This window comes from Erinaceus europaeus, chromosome 13, assembly GCF_950295315.1.
Source record: "Erinaceus europaeus chromosome 13, mEriEur2.1, whole genome shotgun sequence".
Classification (NCBI taxonomy): domain Eukaryota; kingdom Metazoa; phylum Chordata; class Mammalia; order Eulipotyphla; family Erinaceidae; genus Erinaceus; species Erinaceus europaeus.
The window spans coordinates 6981193-7006211 of record NC_080174.1 but is presented as its reverse complement, the minus strand read 5'-3'; the positions used below and the strand labels follow the sequence as shown (position 1 = coordinate 7006211).

The following is a 25019-nucleotide window of genomic DNA, read 5'->3' as shown; positions in this document are numbered from 1 at the left end:
TGGGCTGGGCTGGGCTGGGCTGGGCTGGGCTGGGCTGGGCTGGGCTGGGCTGGGCTGGGCTGGGCTGGGCTGGGCTGGGCTGGGCTGGGCTGGGCTGGGCTGGGCTGGGCTGGGCTGGGCTGGGCTGGGCTGGGCTGGGCTGGGCTGGGCTGGGCTGGGCTGGGCTGGGCTGGGCTGGGCTGGGCTGGGCTGGGCTGGGCTGGGCTGGGCTGGGCTGGGCTGGGCTGGGCTGGGCTGGGCTGGGCTGGGCTGGGCTGGGCTGGGCTGGGCTGGGCTGGGCTGGGCTGGGCTGGGCTGGGCTGGGCTGGGCTGGGCTGGGCTGGGCTGGGCTGGGCTGGGCTGGGCTGGGCTGGGCTGGGCTGGGCTGGGCTGGGCTGGGCTGGGCTGGGCTGGGCTGGGCTGGGCTGGGCTGGGCTGGGCTGGGCTGGGCTGGGCTGGGCTGGGCTGGGCTGGGCTGGGCTGGGCTGGGCTGGGCTGGGCTGGGCTGGGCTGGGCTGGGCTGGGCTGGGCTGGGCTGGGCTGGGCTGGGCTGGGCTGGGCTGGGCTGGGCTGGGCTGGGCTGGGCTGGGCTGGGCTGGGCTGGGCTGGGCTGGGCTGGGCTGGGCTGGGCTGGGCTGGGCTGGGCTGGGCTGGGCTGGGCTGGGCTGGGCTGGGCTGGGCTGGGCTGGGCTGGGCTGGGCTGGGCTGGGCTGGGCTGGGCTGGGCTGGGCTGGGCTGGGCTGGGCTGGGCTGGGCTGGGCTGGGCTGGGCTGGGCTGGGCTGGGCTGGGCTGGGCTGGGCTGGGCTGGGCTGGGCTGGGCTGGGCTGGGCTGGGCTGGGCTGGGCTGGGCTGGGCTGGGCTGGGCTGGGCTGGGCTGGGCTGGGCTGGGCTGGGCTGGGCTGGGCTGGGCTGGGCTGGGCTGGGCTGGGCTGGGCTGGGCTGGGCTGGGCTGGGCTGGGCTGGGCTGGGCTGGGCTGGGCTGGGCTGGGCTGGGCTGGGCTGGGCTGGGCTGGGCTGGGCTGGGCTGGGCTGGGCTGGGCTGGGCTGGGCTGGGCTGGGCTGGGCTGGGCTGGGCTGGGCTGGGCTGGGCTGGGCTGGGCTGGGCTGGGCTGGGCTGGGCTGGGCTGGGCTGGGCTGGGCTGGGCTGGGCTGGGCTGGGCTGGGCTGGGCTGGGCTGGGCTGGGCTGGGCTGGGCTGGGCTGGGCTGGGCTGGGCTGGGCTGGGCTGGGCTGGGCTGGGCTGGGCTGGGCTGGGCTGGGCTGGGCTGGGCTGGGCTGGGCTGGGCTGGGCTGGGCTGGGCTGGGCTGGGCTGGGCTGGGCTGGGCTGGGCTGGGCTGGGCTGGGCTGGGCTGGGCTGGGCTGGGCTGGGCTGGGCTGGGCTGGGCTGGGCTGGGCTGGGCTGGGCTGGGCTGGGCTGGGCTGGGCTGGGCTGGGCTGGGCTGGGCTGGGCTGGGCTGGGCTGGGCTGGGCTGGGCTGGGCTGGGCTGGGCTGGGCTGGGCTGGGCTGGGCTGGGCTGGGCTGGGCTGGGCTGGGCTGGGCTGGGCTGGGCTGGGCTGGGCTGGGCTGGGCTGGGCTGGGCTGGGCTGGGCTGGGCTGGGCTGGGCTGGGCTGGGCTGGGCTGGGCTGGGCTGGGCTGGGCTGGGCTGGGCTGGGCTGGGCTGGGCTGGGCTGGGCTGGGCTGGGCTGGGCTGGGCTGGGCTGGGCTGGGCTGGGCTGGGCTGGGCTGGGCTGGGCTGGGCTGGGCTGGGCTGGGCTGGGCTGGGCTGGGCTGGGCTGGGCTGGGCTGGGCTGGGCTGGGCTGGGCTGGGCTGGGCTGGGCTGGGCTGGGCTGGGCTGGGCTGGGCTGGGCTGGGCTGGGCTGGGCTGGGCTGGGCTGGGCTGGGCTGGGCTGGGCTGGGCTGGGCTGGGCTGGGCTGGGCTGGGCTGGGCTGGGCTGGGCTGGGCTGGGCTGGGCTGGGCTGGGCTGGGCTGGGCTGGGCTGGGCTGGGCTGGGCTGGGCTGGGCTGGGCTGGGCTGGGCTGGGCTGGGCTGGGCTGGGCTGGGCTGGGCTGGGCTGGGCTGGGCTGGGCTGGGCTGGGCTGGGCTGGGCTGGGCTGGGCTGGGCTGGGCTGGGCTGGGCTGGGCTGGGCTGGGCTGGGCTGGGCTGGGCTGGGCTGGGCTGGGCTGGGCTGGGCTGGGCTGGGCTGGGCTGGGCTGGGCTGGGCTGGGCTGGGCTGGGCTGGGCTGGGCTGGGCTGGGCTGGGCTGGGCTGGGCTGGGCTGGGCTGGGCTGGGCTGGGCTGGGCTGGGCTGGGCTGGGCTGGGCTGGGCTGGGCTGGGCTGGGCTGGGCTGGGCTGGGCTGGGCTGGGCTGGGCTGGGCTGGGCTGGGCTGGGCTGGGCTGGGCTGGGCTGGCAGGCAGACCCTGCCCTGGGAAGCAGGCCAGGCTTCTCCTTGTGCCAGGAAGCCAAGGGCACAGCTGACACCAGCCAGGGCCCCAGGACACCCAGAACTAGTCTTGGCTCTTAGTTGATGCTTTTAGAGGAAACTCTGTGTGTTATTTTCTGGAGAGGCTCAGAATGTAACTTGGTTTTTTTATTCTCTGGAAAAAAAACGATTGTATCCTGGATCTATGTAGCGTTTGCTTTGATAGTTCCATCCCCACACTGACTTCTCTCATGCTGGCAGTTGAGTGGAACCATTTATTTTCTCCCATTTATTGATGTATTGACTTACTATCTATTACAGACTCGGGGGCCTCACACATTCACGATTCCTTGACTCTCAGAGGGCTTCTCCTTGCCCCTCCATCCACCGTTTATTTGGGAACATCTAGAGACAGGAGGATAGACCGAGAGACAGGGAAGAGAGACAGGACAGCACCACTCCGCTGTCCCCTGGTGCCGTGCATGGTGTTCCCCAGTTGCTGCCGGGGTTGGAACCCAGGGCCAAGTGCGAGCTCCAGAGGGTGAGCTGTCTCATGCTTTGCTTTACTCACAGCTTTGCAGAGTGCTGACAGGCCGTGGAATTCTCCAATCACCGTGAGGGCAAGCAGCTTTCCTGGTGCTGGTCCTGTTCTGTGGGGGAGCCAGGAGAGCTTCTCCTTATCCAGCTCACCCTCAAGGTCACATTTCCCGCCAGAGGCCAGGTGGGACATCTTTTTCTGAGGGCTGGAAGCCAAGTGGGAACATGGGCTGCTAATGGCGAACTTCGCCAAGTCAAGCAATAGAGGACACCCCCACCTTCTTCACCTGCAGCGAGTGGAACTCACCTTACAAAGCAAAAGTGGGTTAAGAGCCCACAGAATGCCTTTCTCCTACAGGAAATTATACCCCAGGCAGTGAAATTGACAGCATTTAGATTCATGTCTCGGATTTATAAGTGAAAGGAGAGCATTGGGTGAAACTGCCTTAAGTTCCATCAACCTGTCTGTCCTCAAACGCACATGCACAAGCACTAGCATGCAGTCCCTTTAACCTAAGTACTGTTCATTGCTAACCCCGGGTTTTGTCCTATACTCTAGTTAGCACTTTCTCGGATAACTCAGGTTTGCCTGGAGTTAAAGCTCTCTGGGGCTCGGTGCATGGATCCACTGCTCCTGGAGGCCAATTTTTTTGTTGTTGTTGCCCTTGTTGTTATCATTGTTATTGCTGTTGTTGCTGTTGGATGGGACAGAGAGAAATCGAGAGAGATGGAGAAGACAGAGAGGGGGAAAGAAAGATAGACACCTGCAGACCTGCTTCACTGCTTGTGAAGTGACCCCCCTGCAGGTGGGGAGCCAGGGGCTGGAATCGGAATCCTTGTGCTGGTCCCTCGCACCATGTGCACTTAACCCGCTGCGCTACTTACTGCCCAAGCCCCACTTCATCCTTTTTGAGAAATACTTATTTATCTATTGGGGGGCAGGCTCACCCGGTTGAGCACACACGTTACGGTGCCTGAGAATCTGAGTTTCAGCCCCCAGTCCCCACCTGCAGGGGGAAGCTTCACAAGTGGTGAAGCAGGGCTGCAGCTGTCTCTCCGTCTCTCTCTTCTCTTTTGTATACCCCTCCCCTCCCAATTTCTCTCTGTCCTAATAAAAAAAGAAAGAATATAGGTGTGAGGGGGGTGCCTGCCAGGAGCACTGAATTCGTTGTGCAAGCAACAAGCCCCAACAGTAACTCTGGTGGCAATTTTTTAAGTATGTACTTTTTATTTATTTATCTGTCTGCCTGTCTGATAAGAGAGGAAGCAGAGCACTGTTAAGCTCCAGCCTGTGGCTGAGGATGGAACTGGGGCCTCAGTTGTGCAAGTCTGGTACACTACTGCTGCACACCACCCAACCTCATTCTTCCTTCCACGTTCGCTTTCTCTGACGCCTAAGAGATTCCTTACTCTTCTTCAGACTGTCATACCTTTGCTTAATCCCATTTGTCTTGCCCTGCAGAGACGTGGCTGGTGGGTTTCCAGAACCTTCTGCCCCTTCTTTGGGGGGGTAGGGGAGGCCCTGAGACTGCTACTGCCATCCCTGAACTCCGTTTTCTCCCTGGTTCCTCTCTACCCGTGTTTGCGTCTCCTGTCTCCCGAAACCCTTGTTTTCGCTGTGCTCAGTCTTCTATAACTTCTCAAAAAATGTGTGAGTGAGAAATGGATTTATTTTAGACTCTCTATTTTAAATAGCACCTTTTCTGTATGCTCACACCGAAATAGTAGTTCCTTGGCTGAGACTAGAGAGGGTGGAATTTAGGAAATGGTTTTCCCTGAGAATTTCAAAGGCCTCGTCTTTCTTCAAGTTGTTTTTTTTTTTTAGTATTTATTTATTTATTCCCATATAAGTACCGCATGCTAACCGATTGTGCTACTGGAGCTCCTATTTATTTATTCCCTTTTGTTGCCCTTGTTGTTTTATTGTTGTAGTTATTATTGTTGTTGTTATTGATGTCGTCATTGTTGGATAGGACAGAGAGACATGGAGAGAGGAGGGGAAGACAGGGGGAGAGAAAGACAGACACCTGCAGACCTGCTTCACTGGCTGTGCAGTGACTCCCCTGCAGGTGGGGAGCCGGGGTCTCGAACCAGGATCCTTACTCCAGTCCTTGTGCTTTGCACCACCTGCGCTTAACCCGCTGCACTTACCGCCCGACTCCCAGGCCCCATCTTTCTACCTTCTGGCATTCCTGCCTCTCCAGGTTTCATGTGGGCCGGGGGACCAGAGGACCAGAGGCCTCAGGCACTAGTGACCCTTCGATTATGGGAGGACCCACTCCCCCTGGCCACCCCAGCCCAGGGACCTGCTAGCATTTTGACCCTGCTCTGAAAGAGTGCCGTTGCATTTCTGTGGCTCGTCTCTGGCCCCTCTTGTGCCGGATGCTCTGTTCGCACTGCTCCTTTTTAGGGCCCTTATCTCTGAATATTTATCGGCTGTCTTTCGACTCTGTCTACTCCCTCATCCCCAAACTGCAGCCTACTAGAGCTGGATTCTGGATTAACAGGCCTTCTCCTCCTTTGCTTTCTCTTCCTTTTCCACCGCTCTGTGATCTTCAGTCTGAAAGTCACTTGACCAGGGTGTATGTGTGTGTGGGGGTAACATGATGGTTATGCTCTCAGGCAGGTTCAGTCCCCATACCACCATAAACCAGAGCTGAGCAGTGCAGTTAACTCAAAAAGAAAAATGATAAACTTAATTGTAAAAAGTCACTTGACGCTGTCTTCCAACCTGACTGCTAAATTATTTTATTTCTCTGCGTTGCTTCAAAGCACTGTTTTTATTCTTCATTCCTTTTCCAGGGATGTAGTTTCTCCCTTTGTCCCCTCAAAAAAATTATTATTTTTTTAATGTTTCCTCGATTGCTTGTACTATCTGAGTTGCTTCTCAAATGCCACCCAGATGGGATGTCTGTCTGTCCCAGAGCATTCATATCACTGCCCATCGAAGGTACCAGAACATGAATGAGAACAGCTGGGTGGGTCAGTGAGGGATGCCCCCACCCCAGACATATGAATCCCCTGTGGAGATAAAGACCTAATCTGGTGACTACTGGATTTTTACAAAAATTTTGAAGGCTGGAGGGAGTTACAAGTCGAAGTTACTGGGGGGGGGGGGGGGGGCTTGTGAAGTGAGGAGACCTGTTCTCACTGAAGCTGGAGGGGGTGTTGGTGAGTGGAGCATGGCCTCCCACATGTCTGGCAGAATCAGTGGGTAAAGCCTCTATGTAGAGCTGAAAATAAATAAGAAAATTCAACTCAGGCTAAACTATGTATTTAGTCAGACACCATTTCTTTGCCAGTGAAGACCTCCATGTCAAAATAAACCCAGTAGTTGACTGTTAAGTAATGGTTTGGCTAAAAACCAGTTCTCAGGGAAAGCAGGCTTCCATATATTTTCAGCTTTTCTTTTTAAGACACTTTCAGACCGAGGCTTTCATAACATAAATGGTACTCACAGCAGTCCTTAGAGAAACAGAACAGCAAGAAGGCAGTGCTGTGATTCTGTCAGAAGCAGCCTAGTGGTCTGAAATTGATGACAGTCTTTGAATTGGCTCTTCCTGTAATCAAACATAATAACACCCCCCCCCCAGTTTTGTGAGCTCAATTGGCAATGATCTTATTTAATGTTTGTATATCGGGTATAAAGGAAGGTTTTTAAGTCAGAGCAGATACTCGTGTTCGAAAGACCATCTGAATTCAGGAGAAATCAAAAGCACCCTCGAAGCTTGAATTGCAAGTCTGTTTATGTTTAATCACTGATGGTAACAGATCATTCGCTGTTTTAACTGACATTAACGACCTCGGTTAACTCGCCTTCAGATTATATTGACTGCTTAGTTTTTGCTAACGTACTCCAGTATTCTGCTTCCTACACATGAAAAGGTTCCCTCCTTACAGATGCAAACAACTGTCGTGTCTCGAGTCTCACTTTTTGTTTTTAAAACTTTTGCACACACGTTGCTTTTAATCGCCGGTATGTTTTATAGCCTGGGAACAGAAACCATATTGATGGTAAAACTAAAACATCTGCATGTTGTTTCAAAACCCATTTCTGCAAGAGAAGATATACCTGCAAAGCTTTCTACCACCGAAGCCACCCTTGGAACTCTGTGCGGTGCTTGCTAACCACGTCCGGTCAGAACCGCCGTGGCTTCCGTAGGGCCTGTGCAGAGTCCTGTGCTCTGCCCGCTGAGCCACCTCCCTCCCTGTTCGAATGAACGTCTGAGTCTGTAGCTCACGACTTGGGTTTAATGCAGTGAATTTGACTTTGATTTTATTTCCTTATTGGACTGAGGCAGAGAGAAATCGAGAAGGAGGAGGAGGAGATAGTGAGAAAGGCAGACACCTGCAGCCCTTCTCCACAGCTCACAAAGCCCCCCACCCCCAGCCCCCACAGGTATGGAAGGGGTGGGAGGGCTTGAACCTGTCACCTCAGCCCACCCCAAACTTGCTTAGAGGCAAGTGAATGACCAAACCTAAGATCTGCAGTTCCAGTGGGGGGAAAGTCAGCACAGACTTCCTTCCCGGCTCAGTATTTTGTGCTTTCTCTCTCATGCTCTTAGAGATCGGAACTGCATACCATAGGTGGGAATTCACAGCTTATCATGCTGCAGCTACCACAATGAAATCATTCAGAGGGGCAGGTGGTGGTGCACCTGGTTAAGCGCTCACATTATAACGACCCAGGTTCAAGCCCCTGGTCCCCCCACCTGCAGGGGGGAAGCTTCATAAGTGGTGAAGCAGGGCTGCAGGTGTCTCTCTGTCTTTCTCTCTCCTGCCTTCTCACTTTCTCTGTCTCTAATAAATAAAAATAAATCTTAAAAAAAAAAAGAAGGGTTATTGGGCTATTGGCAAAGCATGATGTCTTTTTTCCTATGTTTTCTTATACAAAGAGTGTCATGACTTCTCCGATAACCCGCTACAACCCTAACAACAGCCGGTGATGACTGGGGCTTTACTTAGGAGCCTGACGCTGTCCCGAGCTCTCTCAGAACATGTATGCGCTCCTGTGTCTGTCAGGGCTTCCTGTCGGGGAGCTCATGTGGAGGCCTGCTTCATGCCTGGGCTCTGGGTGACTGTGACCAGGCCACCATGGCAGAGCTGGTCCAGCTGACTCACCCCACAGACAAGCTGGCCTGTCATGATGTCCTGTCCAAAAGGGGGCTCCGTCTGCAATTAACCTAGAAGATTCCACAGGAGTGCCACCATGGGACACAGAAGGGTGTCCCGGCAGCAGAGTTCACATGGAATTGATTTTTTAAAAATATTTATTTATTCCCTTTTGTTGCCCTTGTTGTTTTATTATTGTTGTAGTTATCACTGTTCTTGTTATTGATGATGTTGTTGTCGGATAGGACAGAGAGAAATGGAGAGAGGAGGGGAAGACAGAGAAGCGACTCCCCTGCAGGTGGGGAGCCGGGGGCTTGAACTGGGATCCTTATGCCAGTCCTTGCAGTTTGTACCACCTGTGATTAACCCGCTGCGCTACCGCCCGACTCCCATGGAACTGATTTTTTTTAAATAGCTTCTTTTTTTAAAAAAAATATTTATTTATTTATTTTCCCTTTTGTTGCCCTTGTTGTTTAACATTGTTGGGGTTATTGATGTCATTGTTGTTGGATAGGACGAGAGACATGGAGAGAGGAGAGGAAGACAGAGAGGGGGAGAGAAAGACAGACACCTGCAGACCTGCTTCACCACTTGTGAAGCGACTCCCCTGCAGGTGGGGAGCCAGGGCCTCAAACCGGGATCCTTACACCGGGCCTTGCGCTTTGCGCCATGTGCGTTTAACCCTCTGAGCCACCACCCGACTTCCTGGAACTGATTTCTTACATGCTTCAGGGTTCTCAAAAACTTAGAACATTTTCCGATGCACCCACTGTGAGGGTGTCATTTTATTGAAAGAGAGAGGGAGAACATGTGTGCACAGCCTGGCCTTTCATAGGTGGGTTTTCACTGCTCCCAGACCAACGGTTCAGTCAGAGATGGGGGACAGGGAAGAAGCTTCTTGTGCCCTGAGACTGCCCTGTGGTTCTCCGGGGCTCAAACTTGGGGTCGGCGCATGGCCAGGCACACCCTACCCAGTGGGTTTGCTTTCAGCCCCGGTTCATTCTAGAGATTGTCGAATCGGAGACTCTAGTGGGGCACGTTTCTTGTTTCCATCTGTATTGGGTCACACCCCTATTAATGTAGATAAGAAGCAACTCTCCCATATCAGAAAATCAATATTAACGGACAGTTGATGACTGAGGCTAGTGTACCCTGGCCATAGCATCCTGTGGGGCCATGAGGTCTGCCTGGGTTGTGGGGGATTGAGGGGCACAGTTTCTGGCTTGGGGTGGTGTTTATGAGGGGAGGGGCTGTCTGCTGATGAGCTTGCTTGTCTTGAAAGTATCACTTGGTGTTTGACTCAGGACTTTTGCTTTCCGAGTTATCAGCAGGCTGGAGAGGCCCATTAGTTTCCAGAAGCTTCCAGTCCCAGAAACCATGTGTGTTGGTTGGTTACGTGTCACCTCTGACAGCTGGTGCAGTCAGGTAGGCCTGCCCTATGCAGAATCCCAAGTGGGATGCCAGCCTTCAAGCCTACCATATCGCCACTTGATCAGTGCCGCTTCTGCACCAAAGGGTTTGTGAGGTTTCTTTATTGATTTGCTTCCTCTAAGGGAAGAAAGGATATTAACACACACACACCAGTACACATGCACAGCATGCCTTTTTGAAGTGCAGACTCAACACACACACACACCCCAGTACATGCACAGCATGCCTTTTTGAGATGCAGACCCAATCAGGAGCAGCTCTGTGCTTTTTCTTTTATTTGTTTCATTTTGTTCGTTGGATAGATACAGAGAAATCTAGATGAGGAGGGGAGATAGAGAGGGAGAAAGAATGAGAGACACCTGCAGCCGAGCCTCACCGCTTATGAAACCTCTGACCCTGCAGGTGGGGAGCAGGGGCCTGAACCCAGGTCTTTGCAGATGGTAAGGCGCGCTCAGCCTGGCGCCATGCCCTTCCTTTTAATAAGGTGATTGAGGCAGGATGGTTCCACCTGTTTGATGTTCTCTCTGATGGTCGGACCAACCCCAGACCTCAGTGAGGTTTGATGTCAGACCCAGAACACACTGCTTCACAGTGCCGGCAGGGGGTCCCAGCATAAACAAGTCAGGACCAAGTCCGCAAACATTCCAGCAAGCTCTAGGACTGTGCAGATAATAAGACAGTCTTCTGCCCGCAAACTTGCTGACTTTCCTTAATTTTGTGCAAAATCTTGGCTGTGCCCCTTCTAGGCCAGTGGACAGAACCCACAGAGAGGCCCACTGAGCAGGCTCTGACCCCAGCAGGGCCGGGGGCTGCTTTTCCCATAAGGAGGAGCTGAGCATTCTGAGATTCCAGCTGAAGCCTCCTGGAGGGCATCTTCTAAACACCCTCCTTCTCCTCCTGACCCCCGGCTGCAGACGAGGTGACCAGGGGCCTGGCTTCCTCTCCCCTTTTTCTGTGTCTCCCCCATGTCCTCTGTAAAATGGGGTGGCAGCTGCCAGCAGAGACTTGTTTGGGGAATCACAATACACAGCACCAAAGCAAAAGCAGGCAGGTGGCCAGAAGGGAGCTCACCTGATACAGCGTGCACTTCACCGTGCGCACAGCCCCGGGTTCGAGCCCTGGAGGACTGTGACCAGCACTGCGGAAGCTCCGTGGATGTGGTGGTGCGATCACAGCGTTCTCTTTCCTTCTCTGTATCTCTGTTCTCCTCTTCTGTCTCTTTGTCTCTCAAAAAGATAGAATTCAAAACGGGGTGAGTGGAGATGGCTCTGCTGGGAGGGCACAGGACTTACATGCCCGAGGCTCTGGGTTCAATCCTCCAGCGGCCTGCACCAGAATGGTGCTCTGATGTCTCTCTCTCTTCTCTATGAGAACATCTTTGCTGACACTGGACCTGAGTGGCTTTGAGTGGGATCACGAGTCTAGGAGGCCCTGCTTGTGTTTCCTATGAGAGGGTGTGTGTGTGTTTGTGTGTGTGTGTGTGTGTGTGTGTGTGTGTGTGTGTGTGTAGTGTGTAAAGTAAAATGTTTCTGTAAATTGGGGTGTATTTTAGAGCTATGGAGAGTAGTATGTCCCTGAGTATTAATTACTGCAACACTTTTTCTTTCTGAAAATTCAGTCAAGGATTTTTTTTTTTCATTTTTATTTTGTTTTGGCCACTTTAAATTCCAAGCCTTATCAATGCTGCTGGTCACCTTGGGTTTTTGTTTTTTGTTGTTGTTGTTGTTTGTTTGTTTGTTTTGCTGCATAATTATTAAATTTGGTGGTTAGGGGTTGTAATTGCACATTTGTTTTAATGTCCAAATTATACCAACCACGCTCGTGTGTGTGTGTGTGTGTGTGTATGTGCTTGAGTGTGTGTGTGCTTGAGTGTGTGTGTGTGTGTGTGTGCTTGAGTGTGTGTGTGTGTGTGTGCGCTTGAGTGTGTGTGTGAGTGTGTGTGTGTGCTTGAGTGTGTGTGTGTGTGTGTGTGTGCTTGAGTGTGTGTGTGTGTGTGCGTGCTTGAGTGTGTGTGTGTGTGTGTGAGTGTGTGTGTGCTTGAGTGTGTGTGTGATTTCATTGCTTCTGGACCACCTTTTTCTTTTCCACTCAGAGTGACAGAGACCAAGAGGGACAAATAACCACAGCACCAAATCTTCCCCCAATGCTGTGAGACTCTCGGGGGGTGCTGGACCTGACCCTGGGCCACATGTGTATCAAGGCATGCACCCTCCTCAATGAGCTATCTCTCCAATCCCTGGTTATTATTTTATATTTTAATATTTTTAAAACTTGTTTATTTATTTGATTTGATAGGACAGAGATATTGAGAGGGAAAGTGGATGGAAAGGGAAAGAGACAGACATCTATGGCGCTACTTCACCATTTGTGAAGCGTCCCCCTGCAGGTGGGGACCAGAGGCTTGAACCTATGTGGTTGTGCATGGTAACAACCACATGCATTTAGCCAAGGGTACCAACACCTGGTCCCTCTGATATATTTTTTTAAATGACTTTGACCCCAAGTAGATCCTCATGTTGATACTCTGCTGTGGTAACATCAGATGTGTCTGTGACGCTGTGATGGCCTGAAGGCCGGAGGGCGAATTGAGAGGGGTCCTTCTGTGATGGTGTGATGGCGTGTATCAGAGGGCTCCTTCTGTGATGGTGTGATGGCATGTATCAGAGGGCTCCTTCTGTGATGGTGTGATGGCGTGTATCAGAGGGCTCCTTCTGTGATGGTGTGATGGTGTGTATCAGAGGGGTCCTTCTGTGATGGTGTGATGGTGTGTATCAGAGGGGTCCTTCTGTGATGGTGTGATGGCGTGTATCAGAGGGCTCCTTCTGTGATGGTGTGATGGCGTGTATCAGAGGGCTCCTTCTGTGATGGTGTGATGGCGTGTATCAGAGGGCTCCTTCTGTGATGGTGTGATGGCGTGTATCAGAAGGGTCCTTCTGTGATGGTGTGATGGCGTGTATCAGAGGGCTCCTTCTGTGATGGTGTGATGGCGTGTATCAGAAGGGTCCTTCTGTGATGGTGTGATGGCGTGTATCAGAAGGGTCCTTCTGTGATGGTGTGATGGCGTGTATCAGAAGGGTCCTTCTGTGATGGTGTGATGGCGCGTATCAGAGGGCTCCTTCTGTGATGGTGTGATGGCGTGTATCAGAGGGTTCCTTCTGTGATGGTGTGATGGCGCGTATCAGAGGGCTCCTTCTGTGATGGTGTGATGGCGTGTATCAGAGGGCTCCTTCTGTGATGGTGTGATGGCGCGTATCAGAGGGCTCCTTCTGTGATGGTGTGATGGCGTGTGTCAGAGGGGTCCTTCTGTGATGGTGTGATGGCGCGTATCAGAGGGCTCCTTCTGTGATGGTGTGATGGCGTGTATTAGAGGGGTGAGGCCACTGGGCTGGACCCTGGCACATTTGCGACCTGCACATTCTCAGTGGCCTTGGTCTCCAGGGGGTTCCTCTTGACCTGTTGTTCTCACGACCACACGCAGATGGGAGTGACACCAGTGGAAGTGCGTGGTTTCGGTTCTAAAAAGGCCGTGGTGCACTGTGCACATGGCTGTGTAGGCACTGGTATGGACTGCTTTTCTCAACTTCTGTCCGTGAGTGACATCATCCCATGTTCATCCTTCTCTTTCTGACTTATCTCACTTAACATGATTCCTTCAAGCTCCATCCAAGATGAGGTGAAGAAGGTGAATTCCTCATTCTTAATACCTGAGTAGTATTCTGTTGTGTATATAGACCACAACTTGCTCAGCCACTCATCTGTTGTCGGACACCTGGATTGCTTCCAGGTTCTGGCTATTACAAATTGTGCCGCTCTGAACATAGGTGGACATAGATCTCTTTGGATGGGTATGTTGGGTTCCTTAGGATATATCCCCAAGAGAAGAATTGTAGGGTCATGGGGTAGGTCCATTTCTAGCCTTCTAAGAGTTCTCCAGACTGTTCTCCACAGGGTTTGGACCCATTTACATTCCCACCAGCAGTGCAGGAGTTACGAAATAAGAACAGGAAGGAGAAATACAAAGTAGAACTTGGACTGGGTTTCGGTGTATTGCGCCAAAGTGTAGGGTCTTTCAGGTCCTCCTTGCATGATGGTGGAGGAGGACCTTGGCTGGGGGTGAGAGTATTTTGCACAAAACTGAGGAAGTGTATGCGGGTATCAACAACTGTGCTTACTCTACACCATTAATCTCCCCAACTAAAAGCCAAATGTGCTTTTCCCCTTCTTGGGCGACATCCAGCAGGTGGCCAGCTGTGTCCCCAGCCCGTGGAAGTGTCGATTTGTAAGCCCGTTCTCCTTCACAGTCTCTTTGCTGTCCTCTAAATGTCTAGGGTTTGTGCAAGCCTTTGGACTTAGCATCCAAGCACATTATGGTGTCCTCGTCCCTCACTCTCACCTCTGCACTGTACCCCTTGGGAGCTTCAGGCATCTGTTACTTTATTATCTCCTTAAGTAATCACTGGCCTCCAGAGGTAGACCTGCTAGGCATTTGTAGCCTTCTTTTAGACAAGCGCTACCACATGTGAGGGAGTCAGATGCAACGTTTACAGAGTTCAGGTGAGAGAGTGTAAAATTTGTTTTAGAGATTGAGCTAAGAGACCAGTCAGAGCACTGCTCAACTCTGGCTCATGGTGGTGCTGGGGATTGAACCTGGGACCTGGGAGCCTCGGGCATGAAGGTCCACAAGGCACGGCCTGAGCACTGGAGCACCTGATTTGCTGCCGCCCACTCTGCCACACTGCTCCCCAGAGCCTTTCCCCGCCATTTACATCCACGTAAACTCAATGAAATGTAACTTAATATCAGTATCCTCATAGTGAACGTTGGCGTGAATATTGCCATATCCAGGCTGGGAAGATAGCATAGTGGTTCTACAAAAGACTTTGATGTCCGAGGCTCCAAGGTCCCAGGTTCATTCCCCAGCACCACCATCAGCCAGAGCTGAGTGGTTCTCTCTCTTATATTAAATACGATTTTTAAAAAGATATAATAAAAAAGGCTATTTCTGAGAGATTTATAAGACTGAAGCACAGGCTGGGGAGACAGCTTGATGATTCTGCATGAGACTGTCATGTGTAAGCCTCTGAGGACCCAGGTTCAATTCCTAGGACCACCATTAGCCAGAGCTGAGCAGTGCCCTGGTCTTTCTCTCTGTATTTCTGTCTCTCTCTCCCTATCTCTGTATCCCTCTCCCTCTCTCTCCAATGAAAACAGTATTTAAGAAAACATACAGCAAGTACCAGTCATTAAGATAATTTTATCTCAGGAACTCATCCGAGGTTGTAAATACTTGCAACATCTTTCTAACTCTTGTTCTAATAGTGAATACGCTCACGAGGGGACAGTAGGAGGCAGGGGCTTGGGGGGTGAAGAGCTGTTCCCCCACTGCTGCCTGGCCCCCACCTGGTCCTGAGGAAAGAGACACCTCCTCCTCTTTGGTTCAGGAAACCCAGTCGGTTGGTCACCATGCTCCAGTGAGCTTGGTTCCACCACAGGATGGAAAGCAAAAGCTTGCTCTTTCTGTGGTCTTCTACTCAGAACTGAGGTGGCCTGAAAAGAGGAAAGAAGAGCCCCTGTACCCCCAACTGTGGCGGACACAGAACCCTTCCAGAAAGGTTGCTGAGCACAGTGGCTGAGTTGCGGGGAGGACTCGGGATGGGAGAAGTGAACGCGGCTACGTTCTCTGTGGGGCGATGCCGTGAGCTTCAGGACACAGGTCTGTGACGTGCCTACCCCAGGAGCCAAGCAGGGCGCGCCCAGGCCCCCAAGTGCAGAGGTGAGACTGACACAACCGTTTGGGGAAGGGGGTTGTGTCCCTATGTTGCTCTTGTCTGTAATATTTTGCTTGGTATTTAGCACACTCTGTTGATGTAGAATAATTCTCATTACATTTTCGTGTGTGGGGGTGTGTGTGGGGTGTGTGTGTGTGTGTGTGTGTGTGTGTGTGTGTGTGTGTGTGTGTGGTTGTGGGTTAGCCTGTAACTCTGATGAAGTGACACTCTTTCCAAGCACCAGTGTCTACAAAACAGACCCAGGTTTGCAGCCGGTACTGTCATACTTCTCCACGGGCATTAAAGTCCCCCAGAACACGACTCTGTAGCTTTCTCTCTGGTCCTTTAGGATGTGGCTGGTCTCTTGGTCCCACCTCAGGGGTTGAGAGCCTGAGCTTTGGTGACAGCTAGGTGACGAGCTGACAGAAACAAAGCTCCTCGAGGGCCAGATCATGTTGCTGGGCGAGTTAACGGGGGGTTCACGCGAATGAAATTGGGCCCACAGAAACCCTCCCACCTCTGTCCCTCAGGGATTACTGTGGATTTCCGGCAGCTGTTGTGTCACAGAACTTTGTCAGTTGCAGCGGGCAGTAGAAATGTGGCTTTATTTATTCATTTGTTTATTTTAGCAAGTAGAACTTGCTAAAGAGAAAAACTGCCTTATCATCTCCTGACAACGAAGTCAGAATAAGGGGTTTTCATAACTTTGCCACACCTGGTCGCTTAAGGCAAAGTTTACCTGTGGAATATGAAGCCAGTGGCTTTTTGAACTTGAAATAGTTCATGGTCATCTGCACTTCTGATTTTGGAAGGGACTTCAAAGTTGTCGTTTTGCTCTTTACTCCCTAGACATGTTACTATTGTTGTTGTTGCTGTTTGGAAGTCCTTCCTTTAACCTTAGATTCCAAAGAATTTCTGTTTCTAAGGGGTGTAGAATAGCCATGTGAAGTTTTTATTTATTTTACTGTCCATGTATTTATTTATTTATTGGATAGGGACAGAGAAATTGAGAGAACAGGAGGAACTGGAGGTGGGGTAGAGAGAGAGAGAGGTGAGAGAGGGAGAGGGAGAGGGAGAGGGAGAGGGAGAGGGAGAGAGAGAGAGAGAGAGAGAGAGACGTGCAGTCCTGCTTTGCTTTATTACCACTGGGCTAGTGAAGCTTCACCCCTGCAGGTGGGGAGCAGGTGCTTGACCCTGGTCCTTGCACACTGTGGCATGTGTTCTCAGTTGGGTTCACCACCACTCAACCCCCTGGAATTTCTTTCTTTTTTTTTTTAATATTTATTTATTCCCTTTTGTTGCCCTTGTTGTCTCATTATTGTAGTTATTGTTATTGTTGTCGTCATTGTTGGATAAGACAGAGAGAAATGGAGAGAGGAGGGGAAGACGGGCAGAGAAAGATAGATACCTGAAGACCTGCTTCACCGCTTGTGAAGTGACCCCCCTGCAGGTGGGGGGGAGTCAGGGCTTGAACCCGGATCCTTACACCTGTCCTTGTGCTTCGCGCCACCTGTGCTTAACCCCGCTGCACTACCGCCCGACTCCCTGGAATTTATTTCTTAGCCTGGGCTGCTGTCTGCTTTGATATATATGTTCTTTTAAATATTTTATTTATTTATTTTTAACCTTTTTTAAAATTTTATTTATTTTATTTTTGAGAGAGACACACAGAGAGAGAAACACCAGAGCACTGCTCAGCTCTGGCTTATGGTGGTGCAGGGAATTGAACCTGGGATTTAGGAGCCTCAGGCATGAGAGTCTGTTTGCATAACCATTATGCTGTCTCCCCTACCCTTCAATATTTTTACTTATTAATGAGAAAGATAGGAGGAGACAGAGAACTGGACATCACTCTGGTGCATGTGCTGCCAGGGACTGAACTCAGAGCCTCATGCTTGAGAGTCCCTGTGCCACTGATTTGCCTTTCTGGCCCAAGTGTGGCTGCCACTGTCTGCAGGTGGACTGTGTCTGAGCAGGAGTGTTTGCCTGCTCTCAAGATTGCCTCATTTCCTGTGCAGTTCATGTTCAGATTTTTGGGTTTGTCTCATTAGTTTGTTAGAGTCATGAAGCAGAGTAGTTTGTTTGCTTTTTTATGTTGGCCCAGGTGAAAACATCTGTTTGATCCTTTGTCCAGCTTGCTGTGTTGGGAACCCTCAGAAAATAGCAGGAAAGAGCCCTGCCCTCCTGCCCCTTGGTGATTAAGTCGGGAGAGAACGAGCCCGCAGGTAAAACACAAATTGACCAAATGTTGCGGTGGGAATAAACATGGGACCAGATATAAGGTTTTAATATGTATTTATTTGTTTGTTCCTTTACTTATTTTAAAGCATGGAGGCAGCTAAGCAAACTAAGATCTGCAGGGTTCTGGGGGCATCTTGCAAGGCGATCATACGGTGCTTCGGTGTCTCTGTCGCTCTCCCCAAAAGAAACATTCCACCCTCTATCTGGAAAGAACAAGTCCTCTGGAAGTGGTGGGATGGTGCTTCACAAACCACCTGTGAAAGCTGACAGCCAGGGGAAAACCCTCTGGCAGAGGGACTGAGGGCTTGATGTAAGACACACTTCTGTGGCCTCTCTGGCAGAAGCAGCACGCACCCTTGTCAGGACCGTTCACTGTCTGGGGGTCATGGAGACATAAACGTGGGAAGAACATGGCAAGCTGGAGGGTTGGGGGCCAAGGCCAGGACAGCATCAAATTAAAGCAATGGTGAAGTTCCCATAAATAAAGAATCCAGCTTTGGTCCTGAGAGCCTTGCAGTGCAGTCAGAAAGACTTCATCTTAACCCGTGGCCCCATCTAAGGACACTCGTGTTGCCGAGCACGAGTTCCTTGTGGTTTCAGCAGTGGCTGAACGGGACAGGCTTGGCAGGACTTCTGTGCATGGCCGTCGTGACCATGAAGGAGCCCCCCGTGTGCAGTGCGCAGCCCCGGCAGGGTGACCTGGCAGCTCTGCCTGGAGAGAAGCCCTCCTTGGGCACTGGGAACGCAGGCGCTCCTGGTCTTTGATGAAGGCAGTGATCCTGGAGTTGGGGAGAAACGAGAGTCAGAAAATTTCTGACTGCAGTCCTCAGAAAAGATTGACTGGATGGGGGGCGGGGACTTCCTGAGACTGGGAGCTCCCAGGTTCAAGCTCAGCCCCCACCTCACTGAAGGAGGCCTTGGTACTGGAATCCTCTCCCCACCCCTCCCTCCTCCTCCTCTCCTCTCCTCTCCTCTCCTCTCCTCTCCTCTCCTCTCCTCTCCTCTCCTCTCCTCTCCTCTCCTCTCCTCTCCTCTCCTCTCCTCTCCTCTCCTCTCTCTTCTCTCTCTTACTCTTCCCTCATCCCCCTAACCTCTGTGTGTGTGCGTGCGTGCGTGCGTGCATGCGTGCTTGTGTGTGTGTGTGTGTGTGTGTGTGTGTTTCTTAAAAGAAGGAAGAAGAAGGAGTTGATACTAAAGAGGAGGGAGGAGTGTGAGTGTGGGTGCGGCTGAGAATGACAGTGCATAGAGCAGGCTTATCTGAATGATAGGGGGCACAGAAGGAGGAGCCAGTGCAGTGACTGTTTCCTTCCCTTTCCTCAGAGAACTTGGCCTTCCTGCATGAGCTGGGTAGCAGAGGAGGTGGTGTAGTGGATAAAGCACTGGACTCTCAAGCTAGAGGGATTTCCTGTGCTTCTCCTCTATGGGTCCAGAGCCAGGAGCTCCCATGCAACCCTAGGGCACCTCCCCTGTGCTTTCCACAGAAATGTCTGAAACTTGGGAAACTACATACCAGGGGGAAAAAAAAAAAAGCTCCAAGTCTATATTGCCTTGTAAATTATATGTTTGCTAAGTGTTTAGCAAGTGTGATCATTTTGCAGCTCCTAGGATGTTAAGTGAAGCTATTTTGTTCTTCCCGTGAGCAAACCGTAGAAACAGAGATTTAAGTGATAAAACACCATAATTTTGTTTGATTTTATGAAGTGTAATTTCTTGACAGAAAAGCTCAAAGGAACACAGAGACCAACTAAGGAGATTAAATATTAATTTCATTTCAGAGATTTTGGAAATTTAAAGCCTAGGCTATAATTTAAAAGATAAAAAGGTCTCTCTCTTTTTTTTTTTTCTGTGCTCATAGAAAAATGATCGTTACCTTAAATTTCAAAGTACATTCAGAATCACTGCAAAGGTGAATTTGCTCTGTGCAGGCACTCTCACTGATGGTAGCGTAATTGTACACGGCTGGGCTCGAATAGCAGCCTTTGAGAAAGCAGTCACTTTTGTACTCCACTGCTTACTGATTTTGTCAATTTTGAGCAATGACTGCTGAAAAACCAAATTGGCCCGGAATAGGAGAGGCATAGTCTGAGAGGAGTAAATCTTACCTTATTTTTCTATACAGTAAGCCCTCACTTAGGGTCACTGATAGGGGTTTAAACCTGTATCCTCGTGCTTACCCAGGTGCGCGCCACTGCCTGGCCCCATGCTCATGTAGTTCTTAAAAACCATTTTGGGTATTAAAGGTGCTCCATAAATGGCACTACTCAGCTTCTCAAAAGAATTAAAGAGTGATGCGGGAGGTGGTGCAGTGGATAAAGCATTGGACTCTCAAGCATGAGGTTCTGAGTTCAAATCCCTGGCAACACATGTACCAGAGTGATGTCTGGTTCTTTCTCTCTCTCCTCCTACATTCCCATTAAATAAATAAAATCTTTTAAAAAAAGAATTAAAAAGAAACTAATCCACCCACATCTTAACTAAAGATGGAAATGCATGGGCACAGAGCAGTATAATATGAACTGGCTATAAAAAAAGAAAGAGAGAAAAGTTGGGGTGGGAGTAGACAGCATAATGGATATGCAAACAGACTCTCAGGTCTGAGTCTCCAAAGTCCCAGGTTCAGTTCCTTACACCACCATGAGCCAGAGCCAAGAGTGCTCTGATTTAAAAAAAAAAAAAAATTAAATAAATAAAAATTCTCAAAAAGACATCTAGAGGGATTTCCCTCTGAACTTTGAGAAGCCCTGACATTTTTATCAGCACATCAGCTGAACGTCGTGCGCGCTAAGTTCTACTAGCCAGCAACAAAACTTGCGACCCTTTGACAGCTGGGAGTGAGAGCGTTTTGCATACAGGGCGAGAGCTGTGTCCATCTGTCTGTCCTATCACAAGGGAGGGAGAGGTTGTGTCCATGTGTCAACAATGGATACTGTAACCCATTAACCTCCCCCCCCCCAAGGAAAACAAACAAAAAAGAGCAATTAAAATTGCTACATGGCTTTATTTTATTTTTTTTAAATATTTGTTTATTTATTCCCTTTTATTGCCCTTGGTTTTTATTGTCGTAGTTATTATTGTTGTTATTGATATCATCATTGTTGGATAGGACAGAGAGAAATGGAGAGAGGAGGGGAAGACAGAGAGGGGGAGAGAAAGACAGACACCTGCAGACCTGCTTTACCGCCTGTGAAGTGACTCCCCTGCAGATGGGGAGCCGGGGGGCTTGAACCTGGATCCTTACTCCAATCCTTGTGCTTTGCGCCACCTGCGCTTAACCTGCTGCACTACCACCCGACTCCCAGCTTTTTTTTTTTTAATGACAATAGAGCAGAGGTATCATGTTATAAGAAAGTACCAACTTGAGTTCTGTTTAAGCAGCCTTCCTGTGGCTAGTCATCCCCAGTCTAGAGTGTTCTCAGTAGCTAAGCTTGTCACCAGTATCCACAAAGCATCATTTCTTCTCCAGTAGTCACTGATCCTTAGGAGACTTCTTCAGGGTTGATTTTCTTTAAAAAAAAAAAAAAAATTATTCCCTTTTGTTGCCCTTGTTGTTTTTTATTGTTGTTGTCGTTATTATTGTTATTATTGATGTCATCGTTGTTGGATAGGACAGAGAGCAATGGAGAGAGGAGGGGAAGACAGAGAGCCGGAGAGAAGCAGACCTGCTTCACCACTTGTGAAGCGACTCCCCTGTAGGTGGGGGGCCTGGGGCTCGAACAGGGATCCTTATGCCAGTCCTTGGGCTTTGCGCCACCTGCGCTTAACTCGCTGCAGGGTTGACTTTTAGTATGTCAGCAAGAGACAGGGAATCAGAATGGAAAACATCTCACTCTGCTCAGAGCATCAGGCTGAATTGGGGGACCTGCCCTTTCCCACTTTTTCTGGAGGAGGTGTTCAGCACACACCAGCAGTTTCTAGAAAGAAGTGATTCACCAGAAATTCTACTTACCAGAAAAGAGAAGGAGAAAGAGAGAGAGAGAGAGAGAGAGAGAGAGAGAGAGAAGGCAAGAAGGAAGGAAAGATTTCCTCCATGTTGGAAGAGTTCTAAATTATAATTGCCTAAGAGGAACTGTGAACTGTCTAAAGAAAATCGCTGTGTATTCTGGGAGCACATGTGTGTTCAGACTCATCCAGAGAGAAGCAGAAAGAAAGGAATGTGTCTTTTCACTGTGTCGTTCCCCTTCTAGAATCTTTCCTCTCTTGGGAAACCAAGCCAGGATCTCCTCCTCCTCCCTTCTTCCTTCTACTTCTTCCTTTTTCTAGACTATAAAGAAATTGGAGGGCCTGCACAGTGTCGCACGAGGTTAAACGCACATAGTACAAAGTGCAAGGACTGGCACAAAGATTCCGGTTTGAGCCCCTGGCTCCCCAAAAGCAGTGAAGCAGGTCTGCAGGTGTCTATCTTTCTCTCTCCCTCTTTATCTCCCCCTCCTCTCAATTATTCTCTGTCATAGCCAATAGAAAAAAAAAAAAGGGAAAAAAATGGCGTCCAGGAGCAGTGGACTCTTAGTGCTGGCACCAGGCTCCAGTGATAACCCTGGAGGCAGATTTAAAAAAAAAAAAAAGAAAGAAATTGGACTCATAGAAGGGGGGTTGCTTAATGTGTTTTTCCACATTCCTTCAAATGGAAATTTTATGTGAGTAAAGATAAGTTATCAAGGAAAAAAAAAAAAACTTTTAGGAAGTTGTCATATCTTTGCCTAGTATTAACATTAAAGTTATGGGATATTATTGTGGTTTTATTATTATTATTATTTCACAGTTTTTCCTTTGCACTTATACTTAGAATAAAGAAAAACCTGGGGAGCAGGTGGTGGTGCACCCACATACGCATACATGTCATCATGCTCAAGGACCCAGGTTCAAGCCCCTGGTCCCCACCTGCAGGGGGGAAGCTTCCTGAGCAGAAAAGCAGGTCCGCAAGTGTCTGTCTCTCCCTGTCTATCTCCCCTCCCCTCTCAACTTCTCTCTGTCCTGTCAAATAAAAAAACAGAAAAGGAAAACAAGCAAGCAGAATGGAAAAATGGCCCGGGATTCATGGGTTCGCAGTGCTGGCACCAAGCCCCAACAACAACCCTACTGGCAATAAGGGCGGGGTGGGGGGGAGAGAAGATCTTCAAAGAAAAAAGAAAGACCCAGATGTGCATTTTCCAGTCATGTTGCTCCCATAGAGTGCTGGGCTCGGACCCTGATCCCCATGCGTGATGATGGTGTGTGTGCGATCTATTCGGTGAGCCAACCCTGTGCCCTGCTCTTACAATGTTCTGATACACAGTCAACGTGACTGACTGCCGGGCTGGTTTTCAACACGTTCCTAGAAGTATTTTGTTTAATTCAGTATGAGCTGTTTAGTTTCTCTTCTGGACTTGTGTTAGAATTAAATAGCTGTTTAATGGTAGAGAGAGCCCCTAGAATTTAGAGCACAAAATAGAAATGCAGGTGTATTGAGAAATGAGCCTTGTGGCCTTGTTCTCAGAAGAGAAGTGGCAAAGAGGCACTGAGCATGTCGGCCACTCCCAGACAGCTACTGATGACAGTTACCGGTGGAGGAAAAGAAAAGAAAAACTTAGACTTGAAATTGAGCAAACAGCTCACCAAGACATTTTAATTTGGGAAATAAGTGTCGTGAGGGATAATTGTTTCATTTCTTCTCTTCCTATCTCTCTCTCTCTCCCCCCCCCTCCTTCTCTCTCTCTTTCCCTTTTTAAAGCTGCACTATAACTCCCGTAACATCAAGGGCATCATATTTGCCATCTGAAGGCTGGTCTCATGGTAAAGATTCCCACTGCTGTGTGACACCACGACCACCCATCTCCAGAGCTCTGCCTCTCCCGGAAATCCAACTCTACTCTAGGTGGAGACTAACATTCCCCTTCTTCCTCCCCTGCCTCACCCCAAGCACACCATGATTCTCCCGTCTCTCTCCTTGAAAACAGATAATGGGGTGGTCCTAGCCATCTCTGAGAACCACATATAATCCTTTCTTCTTCACCCAGCGCTGCAGACCTCCCCCTCCCAACAGTCACTGCTTCCCTACATGTTCAAAGGCCCCAATTTGGCTGAGGGAGATGAGATGCAGACCTGCTTTCATGTAGAAACCAGTTCCCAGAAGTCAGCCCAACCCTGCATGACAAGCTCCCATCAGGCCTGGGAAATGGGGCTTCCTGAGGCAAAGAGCAGCCAGTTTATCCTGGCCACCAAGGAGGCTGCATCTCCAGGGTGCTGGGGAGCCCTATAAGGCTGCCTAAAATGAAGGCCAGCGACCTGCTGGGACCTAGAGTGACCACACGCACAGTACTGATGCTCTGGTTTTAAAAATGTTTTATTTTAATGAGAGACCGAGACCAGAGCACTCATCAGCTCTAGCTTATGGTGGTGCTGGGGATTGAACTTGAGTCCTCAAGATTCTCAGGCGTGAATATCTTGTATTAAGCACTGTGCTCTCTCCCCAGGCGATTCACTGGTTTTAATGCAGAGACTAGCCCTTCTCTGCCCCACTCTTTCTATCTCTCTCTCTTTCCCCACCCCTTTCTCCCCCCCCCCCCCATCTTATGGTTCCTTTTAATGGTACCCAAGTCAGCTAGAGAACTGTACATGAACTCTAGACTGTCAGCAGATAATTAGAGGAGGAAGAGGAGGCAGCCAGTGTTTGTCAAACCAAGAGACTAAGGTAGTCCAGAAAATATGTTAAAAGTTACCATTTCGGGAGTTGGGCGGTCGTTCAGCAGGTTAAGCGCACATGGCGCAAAACACAAGGACTAGTGTAAGGATCCCGGTTCGAGCCCCCGGCTCCCCACCTGCAGGGGAGTCGCTTCACAAGCGGTGAAGCAGGTCTGCAGGTGTCTGTCTTTCTCTCCCCCTCTCTGTCTTCCCCTCCTCTCTCCATTTCTCTCTGTCCTATCCAACAACGATGACATCAATAACTACAACAATAAAAAAAAGTTATCCTTTGTTTTTCCCACAGTGTGTTTTGTTGAGGGTTTGGAGGCTGTCTGTTTGTTTGTTTTTAAGCTAACTCTGGGGGACAAGGTGTAGCCAGGGCAAAAGTCAACAGAGAAGGCACTTTATTTTAACCTCTGTTCTACTTTCTCATTCCTTTTTCTTCTCAGTGCAGGTGCAGGGAACTCCGGGTGCCTTCTCCTGGCCAAGGAGTTCTGCATTCTCAGCAGGAGCACAGATATGTTATTGCTATTTAAAGAATTGGAAAAGATGAGCAGAGTTGTGACGTGATGGCTATTTGGGCATTTTGCAATTCCTCTGAGCTCTACTTACCTACAGGAGACATAGTGTTGGTCTGACATAAGTGTCCTTCCAGTGACTCCTGAACCTTCAATCAGTAGTTAGAGCCAAGAACAGATAATGTTGTAGCCGTGGTTTGTTTAGCTAAGAGGAAGTAAGTGGAGGAGCTGACAGAGAAAGTTTAGTGAGTATGAAATACGACATTCTCTCAAGCCATGGGAACTTCCATGATGGTGGGAATAGAAATGAAAATGTGATCGAAGTTCATTTGGAAGTCTCTGAGGAAAGACTTCTATGTCATCCGGAAGT

At 50.8% G+C, this 25019-nt stretch overlaps 2 protein-coding genes across 7 annotated transcripts in view; one reads left to right on the top strand and one right to left on the bottom strand.

Moving 5' to 3' along the window:
- ARID1B (AT-rich interaction domain 1B) overlaps nt 1-25019 on the top strand; it is a 301939-nt gene that overhangs the window by 114339 nt on the left and 162581 nt on the right. The window lies entirely within an intron of this gene.
- LOC132542572 (uncharacterized) lies at nt 1189-4781 on the bottom strand (the record flags this gene model as incomplete). The annotated part of the gene is made up of 3 exons (XM_060205089.1): nt 4777-4781; nt 2957-3128; nt 1189-2343 (listed from the first exon to the last, which is right to left on the bottom strand). Coding segments are annotated over exons 1-3 (1332 nt in total), but the record flags the coding sequence as incomplete, so codon positions are not given.